The 12,324-nt window shown below is 51.1% G+C and overlaps 1 protein-coding gene and 1 long non-coding RNA gene across 5 annotated transcripts; both read right to left on the reverse strand.

Moving 5' to 3' along the window:
• Positions 1 to 1,501: 1,501 nt before the first annotated feature.
• On the reverse strand, positions 1,502 to 11,117 carry LOC140221462 (uncharacterized). 4 transcript variants are annotated; one of them, XR_011897253.1, is made up of 7 exons: positions 10,981 to 11,117; positions 8,814 to 9,449; positions 3,336 to 3,701; positions 3,111 to 3,239; positions 2,659 to 3,035; positions 2,496 to 2,567; positions 1,502 to 2,000 (listed from the first exon to the last, which is right to left on the reverse strand). It is a non-coding gene; the product is annotated as an uncharacterized lncRNA (long non-coding RNA). The 4 variants fall into 4 exon arrangements; XR_011897255.1 differs by having other exon boundaries at positions 8,814 to 9,068; positions 10,981 to 11,115; XR_011897254.1 differs by having other exon boundaries at positions 8,814 to 9,437; positions 10,981 to 11,103.
• Positions 5,992 to 8,793, reverse strand: LOC140221410 (uncharacterized). The gene is made up of 2 exons (XM_072291000.1): positions 7,768 to 8,793; positions 5,992 to 7,682 (listed from the first exon to the last, which is right to left on the reverse strand). The coding sequence occupies exons 1-2, from the start codon at positions 8,390 to 8,392 to the stop codon at positions 6,673 to 6,675; spliced, it is 1,635 nt and encodes a 544-aa protein (XP_072147101.1). The 5' UTR covers positions 8,393 to 8,793; the 3' UTR covers positions 5,992 to 6,672.
• Positions 11,118 to 12,324: the final 1,207 nt, after the last annotated feature.

A 12,324-nucleotide genomic window follows, 5' to 3' on the forward strand; every position in this document is an offset into this window, starting at 1 on the left:
TGTTTGCAGATTTATCCTTTCGAATTGTCCTATCTTTTCAATGCTATGGAAGAAATCAGTATTGTGATCCTTCTTTCTCTCGCTCCTACGTTGTGTTGTGCAAAATGATAGAGCAGTTGCTAATATAAAATGTAGTTTCCCGAGGAATGTAACTGATGCACTAGCACGAACAGAGTGGCAAACTAGGGCAAACCAGTCCTGGAGCCGGCTTTTAGGCTTGCTTTTAGCTGAGTTTTTAAAGTTCCGGGTCTTCCCCCAGATAATGTCTCCGTCAAAAGTCTTCTCAAGGCCAAGCAAGTCCGGAAGTCCTTGTGAGGATGACCATGGGGCGTCTATGCCACAGTTAATGCTAAACAGGAGATCCGTCATCATATGACGATCCATACACGAATTCAGCCAGATATCAAGACTTGGAGCACCACCCACCTTAAGGCCTTGTTTGGAGCCCTAGACTAAAAATTAGTCCAATATTTTGATACCAATTAGAATAAATAAACATGAACTAATTGTAAAACTAATTGCATAAGTCATGGCTAATTGATGAGTAAAATCCATTGATCCTAATTAGTTCATGATTAGCTCATGTTGTACTACATTAAACGTGGGCTAGTTATGGTCTAATTAGGATCGATGGATTCTACTCATGAATTAGCTGTGACTTATGCAATTAATTTTGTAATTAGCTTATATTTAGTCATCGTAATTGGCATCCAAACATCGGACTAATTTTAGTTCGATGGCTCCAAACAGGGTGTAAGTCTGTCATAGACTAATGAGAGATCAAGTTAGTGCCTACGGACACATGTACGAGTGGAATGATGCTAGGCAATTGTCCATCCATCGTGTGCTTGCATAAATTTCATATTACTTGGACAAAAAATATTACTACGTGCATAACGGAATATCATGGGAATGAATGTACTTTGTCATACATATTTTGAAATTAAAATTTTAAATTTGATAACACCGTTGTTTGAAGGTCCTAATTAATCTCTCATACGCTACTGGAAACTGCTTTTTTTCCCAGTGGGTGAAAAACCGACAGGAAAATTGGAAACCCCGACAGGAAAAATGGAAAACAATTAAAATTGGAAACCCCAACAGGAAAAATGGAAAACAATTTTCCTGTCGGTGATAGGAAACTGACAGGCAAATACCGACAGGACTAGCTTGACAGGGAAACTAAAATTGCCTGACAGGCAACCGACATAAATGATTTTCCTGTCGGTTCTGCCTGACAGGAAAATAAATTGTGCCACCGACGGGAAAACCCATATTCATGTCGTCGAAAAACCGACAGGAAAATAATTCTGCCACCGACCGGAAAACCTGTAATCCTGTCGTCGAAAACCCGACAGGAAAATAAAACATAATCGATAGAAATTTGATATTATTCTGTGGGCCCTCACCGACAAAAAAATGGCACCAATTTTCCAGTCGGAATACAGAATTCAAACCACATCATATAGAGTTAAATATGTTACAAATACCAGACCACATCTATCGTTCATAATCAATTTGCAATGCTCAGACACATCCATCATTACATATAACATCATACAAACATACTGTCCAAATGTTGGCATTGGTAGATGTTAGCAAAATAAACAGCCCACAAAATCATGAACCTGTAGCACAGCACTAGCTAGAGATGGGCAAATTGGGTCATACTACCACTCCCCTACCAAAATAATTAGCAGCCCACAAAATTAGCTATGAACTTCTAGCTAACTACCAGCCACAGATGGGCAAATGGAGTCATACTATCATCCTCCTACCAACTAATTAGTGCATGCACATGTATATTGGCACAACACTACAAAAGATGAAGCTGTCAGCTGCCAATTCAAAGTACTTAAGCTGCACCATCACACAGATGAACCGGTCCGATTGTTGCTTGCACCAATATTGTTATCGATCTGTGTTCCGGCGATGTCCTTGCCCTCATGGCCATCAGAACTGTTGTTGGACTCTGAGCCAACATGAGATGAACCGGTTGCCTGCATGTGGATGGAATTATATAAGCTGAACTGTAATTTAGAAACTAACAGACTGTTATCATGGCTGGAGGTAATTTTAGAACTAACATATTATTTTGATGGTAGGAGGTAATTTCAGAACTAACAGATTGTTTTCATGACAAGAGTACAAGCTAGCCAAGCATTTAGTGGCTATTTAAAAGAGTTCTCAAAAATCATGAATTTCACAATAGATTGTCATCGACAACAACTGTCTTAGACTGGTCCCAATAGAAGCCATGAGATCTATCTACCTCACCATGAAATCTGAACTAATACAACTTATGTCTAGAAGCTATGCAAGAATCAAAATGAGGCCACTTCCTCACTGCTGCATTGTGTGTTGCCATTCTGAATACCACAAAGTTGCAGTCAAAGCATTTTTGAAGCAAAGAGCAAGAAGGAGAAGGTCATCCAAAAAACTAGCAAGTCAAATATGTTATAGACATTCTAAATTGCTTGGCCTTATGCACTCACAATTGCTTGGGCAGCAGATAGACGCTGCAACACGCTCTCTGGGATTTCCTTTCCTAAGTCCCGATAGAGTCCCTGCAGGTATAGCACAAGCATATATAATTCACAATTAAAACCTCACAATAATAGGTTGTAGAAAACTAAAGAGGGATTCATATATATGTACCAATGTCAACTCTGTAGTAACTTTGTAGTGCTGCAGTGCGTTGTCCTTGTCACGGTTCGATTGTTCTAACCTTGCATTTGCATGGTGTAGGCATATTCCATTTCTCGAGCCATGCTTTGCAAAGTAAGTGGATTTGAAGGCTGTACACTCCTTTCCTTTGCAGCTGCCGTGACATCTGCCTTCCTAACAGCACCATTTGCAATGGCAAGATGCCCATGGGTTCCGGTGCCACTAGACACATCATACAACACCTGCCCATGCAATTCCTGCTCCTGCACCTGTTCCTGCTATTCCTCTTCTCCCCTTTCCATGCCCTCATGCTCCTCACCCTCTTCTTCTGGACGTGCAACCCTCCTAGTACCCGCAATATAGTCATCCTGCAAGGAATTTTGAATCAGAAAGTGTAGGCTTGCAACCCATTTTTAATCTGTGGAAAAATAGAACATACATACCAGGCGTTTTTGTGCTTTGTGGCTCGTGATTGCACCACTACTACCAGTGCTATACACACTTTTCATGCCAGATTTCATCACTGCATACACATTAAGAGGGGTTGGCTTCTCTGGTCCAAACTTAGCTGCCTACAACAACAAAAAATAGTTGAATGAGATATGAACATAGAAATATGCCTGATGAGTTGTAGATGAAATTACAGTAAAGAATATACACATGCATACTAGTTCTCATTGTGTCTCTATGAATGATCTAGATCCTCCATGATTTTGAGCTGTATAATTAGAATTCAAGCGAGCGTCCTGCCTTCTCGTATCTTTCAACTTAAAATCTTTTGAGCACCAATAAGCACATAGTTTAGGCCACACTTGATCATCACACCAGTTGGGCTTGCCATCCATGTACTGTTGATACTCAAGCTCTATTGAGCGAGCTAGTGTATCATCAATATCCTGACCCTAACCCATGTAGTAAACCTTTACAACATCCACACGTGCTTGATACATCATGTCCCTCACCCTTTTCTGCAAATATGTTTCAAGGATGCGGTCCGCCTCTTCCTGAAGGTGATCTGGAACCTCAAACAAGCGCTGCATTTGGAGAGACAAAATGATCAGCCCAAAATTCAAAAATCCATGCTAAATTCATTTAAAGACCATGCAAAGTATATGTTGCTTACCCAAAATTCACAAAGCACTCATTCTGCACTTGTCTCTATCAACTCTATTAGAGATAAATTCCTTGTCTATTGGGCTAACCCTAGAGGGTAGCTATATAGTAGTCATACATGGGCCTTATTGGGCCATAATACACACATACATACTCCAACACTCCCCCGCAGTTTGAACTACCGACGCAGCGGAGTTGTAGACTGGACATGAAAAGAAGAAGGACACACACACACGAGACCCCCCACAGACGCAACTAGCCACAGGTGATGTTGAGGCTGGAGCGAAACTCAGTGAAGGCGGGTGACGGGAGGCCCTTGGTGAAGATGTCGGCAAACTGAGAGGTAGTCGGGACGTGGAGGACCCGAACATCGCCGATGGCGACCCGATCCCGGACGAAGTGAAGGTCGATCTCCACATGTTTGGTCCGCTGGTGCTGAACAGGGTTGGTGGAGAGGTACACCGCACTGACGTTGTCGCAGTAGACAAGAGTGCTCCAGGAGAGAGGAGTGTGGAGCTCGGCAAGGAGCTGCCGAAGCCACGATGCCTCTGCCACGCCGTTAGCGACAACGCGGTACTCCGCCTCGGCACTGGAGCGGGAGACCACCGGCTGACGCTTGGATGACCAGGACACCAGGTTGCCGCCCAGAAAGATGGCGTAGCCAGAGGTAGAGCGCCGAGTGTCCGGACACCCGGCCCAGTCAGCGTTGGTGTAGACAACGAGCTCAGTGGAGGGAGACCTGTGAAGGAGGAGGCCGTAGTCCACAGTGCCACGGAGGTAACGGAGTAGGCGCTTGAGAGCAGTGAGATGGGGCTCCCTGGGATCATGCATGTGGAGGCAAATCTGCTGAACCGCATAAGTGATATCCGATCTGGTGAAGGTGAGGTACTGAAGGGCCCCAGCCAGACTCCGGTACGCAGTAGCATCTGTCACAGGAGTGCCGTCGGCCTCTGACAACTTGGCCTGAGTGTCAACTGGAGTGGAGCAGGGCTTGCAGTCAGTCATCCCAGCTCGCTCCAGGATATCAAGAGTATACTGCCGCTGGTGAAGAAAGAGGCCGGCCTGACGAGGCTCAACTGTGACTCCGAGAAAGTGATGGAGCACACCCAGATCCTTCATAGCGAACTCCTGCTGAAGTGAGATGATGATCCGCCGTAGGAGGGACGGACTCGAGGCAGTGAGGACAATGTCATCAACATAGAGCAGCAGATAAGCAGTCTCAGCCCCATGGTGATAGATAAACAGAGAAGTATCGGACTTGGCCTCCACAAAACCCAGTGTCAGTAGGTAGGCAGCAAACCGCGAATACCAAGCTCGAGGGGCCTGCTTGAGGCCATAGAGGGACTTGTTGAGCCGGCAGACCATATCAGGCCGAGAAGAATCAACAAAACCCGCTGGCTGGCTGCAGTAAACTGTCTCAGTCAGAGTACCGTGCAGGAAGGCGTTCTTGACGTCGAGCTGATGCACGGGCCAGGAGCGGGAGAGAGCCAGTGAGAGAACAGTCCGGACGGTAGCTGGCTTGACCACCGGACTGAACGTCTCATCGTAGTCGACACCAGGGCGCTGAGTGAAACCCCGGAGAACCCAGCGGGCCTTGTACCGATCGAGGGTACCATAAGCCCGCCGCTTGTGTGTCCAGATCCACTTGCCGGTGACGACGTTGGAGCCAGGCGGACGGGGCACCAGATCCCAAGTCTGGTTGGCGAGGAGCGCCGCGTACTCCTCTTCCATCGCGCGGCGCCAGTGAGGGTCTGACAGGGCGCCACGGACAGAGGAGGGTACAGGAGAGACCTGCGACTCGTCGGGCATCGCTGTAAGAGCCCAGGGCTGCAGGGTACCAGCCGCATGTCGCGTCACCATAGGGTGAACATGACGCGGGTGCCGGTGTAGGAGAGGCGGATGGTACACCGACGGCGCGACACGGGCAGTTGGGGCCGGCGGAGGTGGTGGTGTAGGCGTCGCCGGCGGAGAAGAGTCCACAGGCGGTGACCGAGGCTGCGACGGCGGTGGCGGGGCCGGCTCCAGGTGTAGTGGAGCCGGCCGCGCCTGGCGCTGGTAGACGCGCACGGGCTGCGCGAACCGGGCAGCAGGAGCTGAGGACGGTGCCTCCGGCCCCGCGCAGGGCGAAGGGGTAGGGGCAGCACCAGAGTCTGGCGCCGTCAGACCCTCGCTGGGCGCAGGGTCAGGGGCAGCACCAGTAGACGTCGAGCCCGGGGCAGCACCGGTGGGCGTCGAGCCCGGTGAAAACCACGATGGAGCAGTACCTGCAGGACACAACGTCAGCGGTGGCTGGTCCACCGGGTCAGTGGGAAACAGGGAGGAGAGATCAGGGTCGGAGGTGGAAGGGGGTGGGGAGGTGGTGGAGTAAGGGAAGACGGACTCGTCAAACACCACGTGGCGAGAGATGAGGACCCGCCGAGAGGAGAGGTCAAAGCAACGGTACCCCTTGTGATCCAGGGAGTACCCGAGGAAGACGCACTGAGTCGAACGGGGAGCCAGCTTATGAGGAGCGGTGGCAGTGATGTTAGGATAACACGCACACCCGAAGACACGAAGGTGATCGTAGCGGGGAGAGGTACCGAAAGGAGCGTGGTGTGGAGTGGGAGCGGGGCAGGTAACGGAAGGTAGGCGGTTAAGGAGATAGGTGGAGGTGTGAAGACTCTCAACCCAGAAGGGGGCAGGGAGAGAAGACTGGAACAGAAGAGAGCGCATGGTGTCGTTCGTGGTACGAATCATGCGTTCAGCCTTACCATTCTGGGAGGAGGTATAGGGACATGACATGCGTAGGTGCACACCGTGAGAGAGGAAGAAGGCACGGGAGGTGGTGTTATCAAACTCGCGACTGTTGTCACACTGGACGGCCTTTATGGTGAGGCCGAACTGAGTAGACACCTAGGCGAAGAAGTGGGCAAGCGTGGGGAAAGCATCAGACTTGGCACGCAAGGGAAAAGTCCAAGAATAATGAGAGAAATCGTCAACCACAACAAGATAATACTTATAGCCAGAAATGCTCAAAACAGGCGATGTCCATAGGTCGCAATGTACAAGATCAAACATATGGGTCGCATGTGAAGAGGAGGTAGGAAAAGGAAGGCGAACATGACGGCCCAATTGGCACGCCTGACACAGGTGCTCATCATGAGCCCGAGGACATGGTATGTCGGAACTACGACTAAGCTGTGTCAGGACATCACGGCCAGGATGACCAAGACGCCGGTGCCATGTAGTGGAAGAAGTGGTGACGGCAAAAGCAGCTGAAGAAGCGGAGGGCGAAGCGGAAGAAGTGGACGCAGGAAACCGAAGGGAGTAAAGGGGCCCGGTGCTGTCACATCGGAGAAGTGGTCGCCGGGTAGCCAAATCCTTCACAGTAAGACCAGAGGAGTCAAATTCAACAGAACAAGAATTGTCAGTGGTAAAACGGCGAATAGAAAGAAGGTTGTGAACCATGGAGGGAGCAACAAGAACATCAGGAATCCGAAAAGAACCGTGAGTGTGAGCGGTACCCACGGAAGTGACAGGAAGACAAGAGTCATTTGCGACCATGATGGACGAAGGGTGGGAGGAAGAAGGAGGGTGAACAGAAGAGAGTATACCAGGGTTGGGTGTAGTATGGAAAGTGGCACCCGAGTCGGCGATCCAGTCCTGGCCGACTGGAGGAGTCAGGGTCATGGTGCCGAAAGAGCGGGCCAAGGCTATCGGGTCCCACCCGACAGGCCCAGGCGAGGCCCCGGGAGGTGGAGCCCACGGCGACGAAAACGGAGCGACCGGTACAGCGCCAGCGAGCATGGCGGTCGGTGGACGAGGCTCGCCTCCGGTGGCCTGGAAGGGCCACATGGAGATGCGCCCTGACCATGGGTTGCCAAAGGATGGCCAGGAAGAGCCCCGTGGAGGCGCCGGTGTGCCTGGCGGTGTGCCCCCACGACCAGTGCCCGCACCACGCCCCCCACCGCGGCGACGGCGGCCGCCACGCCCCCCCCCCCCCCCCACCCCTGCTCGGCCCAGGAGGAGGAGGACCAAGAAGGGACGACGGTGGCGAAGCGGAGGGACGTGGCGTAGGAGTCACAGCAAGAGCGGTCAAGGAAGACGAGGAGCCCGGCGCAGGAAGGGACCCAGGCTGGATGCCCTGAGTAAGCTCCTCCATGACAAGGTCATCACGGACCTGCAGGAAAGTGGGGAAGGGCCGCTGCTGGGTGATCCAGGTGCGGAGGTGGGCGTAGCGCTCGTTGAGGCCGCGAAGAACGTTGAGAACCAAGATCCGGTCCTCCACGGCCCAGCCAAGGTCACCGAGGGAGTCCGCCATGGTCTTCATCTTCCGGCAGAACTCGCCAACGGAGAGGTCGCCCTGGACGAAAGTGTGGAAGCTCGCGTCGAGACGAAGGGCCCGGGCTTCGGCGTTGCCCAGGAACTGGCCCTCGAGCGCCAGCCAGGCCTGGCGGGCGGTGGTGTCGGGGGTGCCGCGGACGAGGTCGTGGAGGTCGAGGGAGATGGTTCCCAGGATCCACGACAGGACGATGCTGTCGAGGCGACGCCACGTAGCTGTCCGGGCCGCAGGGAAGGTGTCGGTGAGGACATGGTCGTCAAGGGCGTAGCGGCGGAGAATGAGCAGCACCATGTCCCGCCAGCGGGCGTAGGAGGGCGACTCAGGGTCGAGGACGACTGGAACCAAGCTCCTGATGTTTTGAACACCCCCGGCCTAGTCGGTCCAGACAACCAAAGGCGGACGGGGAGCTCCGGAGCCGGAGGAGGTGGCAGTGCTGTCGTAGGACACCGGGTGGGCGAGGAGCTGCTCCGCCTCAGCGATCTGACGGGCCAAGACGTCGGCCGCATCACGCTCGCGCTCCCAGGTCAGGGCTGCTGCGCGCAGGCGTGCCTGACCCTCGGCAGCAGCAGCCCGGGCTTGTAAGGGGGCTTGTATTTGTAAGGGGGCTTGTAGTTGACATAACTAAATTGTCTATACACAAATATTGGTAGGTGTTAACTAAACTGTTCAGTAATGGAAGTTTACTGCAAGCATCAAATGTCAATGTACTCACATGTCACTAGCTGGTATCAGGGCCACCTTGGCACCTTGCTGAGGTAGTCTTAATTTTGTTTGGGACCCCGCCTTCCTCTTTTTTTAGGTGGTTGTACTTAGGGAGGAGAAGCAGATTCGTTCCTTTGGGAGGCACTGCCAGTACTAGGTGTACCATGAGAAGCACCTTTGCTGGGCACGCATGTTGGCAGTATGATTGTTGCGTGCATGACGAAGGGCACGAGCCATATGCATGATAACAGATGATAACAGATTGCTAACAACAGAAATAGTGCAGCAAGCAAGAATATAATTAAATAGCAGCTAACTGGATGATAACAGATTACTAACAGCAGAAATCAAGATGATAGCAGATTGTATATAAAACAACTGAATACTAACTGGACCACAACGGATTGGTAACAGCTCAAACAACCAGAATATATAAACAAGTGCAGATTTAATAATAAAACAAGTATCATGAAAATAAGAAAACAAATAGCACTACAAGTTACAACAGACTGCATTTTGTAGGACGATTCAGTAAACACAATCAGAAATCATTTGGACTATAAGTCTCTTCTTCATCTTCATCAATTGGTTCATCCTCTTCCTCTGTAGTTTCACCCTCTTCCTGAACAGCTTCCTGTGGGGATTTCTTTAAAAAACAATTTTAGGGTTTTAATTTTTTTCCCCGTTTCCCCTAACAAAAATAGGAGAAACAGAACAGAGGGCCAGAAGAGGCATAAAAATCGGATTTCTAAGGATGCTAAGTCAGTCTGAACACCACTTCAACGTGCATATCACCAGGAAATTACCAACTAAGCATGCTAGAGTAAATAGCTCACTCAATGTCAAAGTGGATGCCTACAGGAATCACATGATGATACAGACACAACATCCAGATATCAGGCACGGCATACATTAGTCAACAGCCTAGCGTGTGCAATAAGTCCAAGGTCAGTAGGAACTCCATCCTAAGAGCTTCCGGATCACAAAACAAGTCAACAGCCCGCGCATCAATCATCATCACCAGATCTTAGTTACTGATGTTTCCATCACTTCCCTCACAGTCCTTGACGAACCGTGGCCTCTTCACTCGCTTTGTGCATGAAGCACCTGGACTGGTGCCATGCATCCGCAGCCGTGTCGCTAGGGAAGAAGCACCTGGACGCCATCCCCGTCCTCTGTGCAAGCTTTGTGCTTCTACACCCCCCCCCCCCCCCCCCGCCCCCCCGGAGATCGGAGGTGAGTCGTCCTCGTTGAGGCAAGAGATGGCGGCGGTGAGCTCGGGCGTCCACGGGATTCAAAATCCCCGGTGATTTAGGGGGCTTCCAATGGATGAGGAGGGAACGGGGAGGTCGAGTAGGATGCGGAGGAGGTTCGGGCAACGGGAATCGAGGAGTGGTGGAGTGCCGGCAGCGAATCGGTCTGGATATTAGGCTCTGCTCGTGGAGGTGAGAACGAAGAAAGGGAGGAGGAAAAGAGAAGGTGGCCGGGAGTTTTGGAGGCCAGGGTGCGGTGTGGGTGTGGAGGAGGCGTGGCCACGTCGCCCCTGTGGCCGCCACATCATCGGCCACCGACGCCGCCATTATTGCCGGCGAGAGAGGAGGAGGGTGTGAAGATAGAAGAAGATAAAACTCAAAGGGATTTTTTTTTTCATATGCTCGTCCGAGTGGCATGCCACATCAGATTTCGAAGGTGTATAAACCTAAGTGATACAATTTAATAAGTTTAGAGTGCTAGATTTGGATTTTGCGAGTTTGTGGACCTAAGTGACACCTTAGGACAAGTCAAGTGCCGCTGGTGTATTTAACTCTTTACCCTTCTACTCGACAGTTCCTGACATAAACAGAAAACCATCCCTCTGGTCCTGCTACTCCATTTCCCTCCCGCACACCGCAATTTCACCATCTTCCGGCCCGCAAACATTTTCCCCGGAACACTCGCACACATAAACCAACAATCAAGGTTCTCAGTGCGAAACCCCAAAATCCCAAAATGCACGGCCTAATCACCATCAAAAAAGAGGAAATCTTTTGTGACCAATCCGTCCAAGGAGAAAGGAAAGATACGGAACCGGCCTGGAATAAGAACCGGCGGACCCCTTACAATCGTTCCATTCCATCCAGGGCTCACGAATCCACAAAAAGGGTTTGGGGAATCAGAGAGATGACTGACTCACTGACCTCGGAGGCGTCTGCGGCGATGGAGGTGGCGGCGGCCGGGGTAGGGTGTCAGAGTTTGAGGTGCCCTTGGGTCGCCTCGCCTGCCGGCTGACGCTGCTCGTGGGGACGGGCCGGGGAGGCAGCAGAAGCGAGAGAAGACTGCGGCTGGTATAGTAGTAGTATAGAACGAGTGACCCGCGGCCTGGTTGTCGAACTGGGCTCGTGCTTGGATCGAAGAATTGAGCCCAGTCCACACAACTTTCTTAGGAAGAGTCCAAAACATCGGGCCAGTATATTTTTTTTTTTCGCGAGGACACTGGCTGGGCAAGTGTTATGCATAATACACGTGTGTTTGTTATAGTAGTAGAGACGCCCAGGTACGTTGTTTTCAAAAAATCTAATAAATAATATTTTCTATTCACAATAGAATGTAGTAAATAATAATTTTATATTTATAGCAAAATAATACCAATGACGCATTCTTAAAAAACTTAGCAAACAATCATTTGGTTAAAATTATTGATTAATCATAAACATAACCTATGAAAACTGGGGACACGGGGAATTGGATTAAGAAGAAGCTAAGCAACCTCACCTCCTCAACGGGACTCTTACTGAGCGACCGCGCATCACGAGCGAACGGTCGGGTCAGGCTCACCTTATCTCTTCCTCCTCTCATTGTTCTTCCTTCTGCTTTCTTCCTCCTCTCATTGTTCTTCCTTCTGCTTTCTTCCTCCTCTGTTCTTTTTTCTTCCTCACCTCGTTCTTCTTCTGCCGCACCACCACTGCCACCGCTGCCCTCCACCACTACCCGCGGCTGCCGCCGCGCCGCTCGCCCCCACCGCCAGTAGTCCCCACTGGGGGTCCCCCACCACCCGGCCGGCGGTGCCGTCGCCGCCCAGCCTCGCCGCCCACAACCCGCAACCGCCGCCGAGCATACCACCACCGGCGGCCATCCCTTTAAACCCGCCGGTCATGGAAATCCCTCAAACCCAGAAACCCAAATCCCTAACCCTAATCCCCCACCCCGCCGTCGCTGCCCTCCACCGCCGCTTGCAGCCGGCGGCGACTCGACGCCATCTGTTCTGCCCACATCCCATCGCGGCAGCCCCACTCTCGTCTCCCCAAGCTCCGCTCCTCAGGACAACGGTCACGTGCATGTAGGCGTCGGGTGCCGCGTGTCCGTTCGCTGCTACACTGCAGCGGCGCGCGCATGATAAGGTTTTCGCATCCTCACTCGCGTCTACAGATTAACCTTGTGCTGCAACGTACTCCCTCACTCTCTCTTTCATAATGGAGGAAAAAAACGGAATTTCCAAGACTTTAATCATATAATATGTTCCTACGACACTTTGTTTATTTAAA

The sequence above is a fragment of the Setaria viridis genome, chromosome 9, assembly GCF_005286985.2.
Source record: "Setaria viridis chromosome 9, Setaria_viridis_v4.0, whole genome shotgun sequence".
Taxonomy (NCBI): domain Eukaryota; kingdom Viridiplantae; phylum Streptophyta; class Magnoliopsida; order Poales; family Poaceae; genus Setaria; species Setaria viridis.

What these genes read in the sequence shown, in the direction of transcription:
- LOC140221410 (XM_072291000.1), bottom strand. Translation starts at nt 8,392, where the DNA reads ATGGTGCTGCTCATTCTCCGCCGCTACGCCCTTGACGACCATGTCCTC. An exon ending in TCCTCCTGGGCCGAGCAGGG is followed by an intron (nt 7,683 to 7,767) that starts GTGGGGGGGGGG and finishes GCACACCGCCAG; the next exon opens with GCACACCGGCGCCTCCACGG.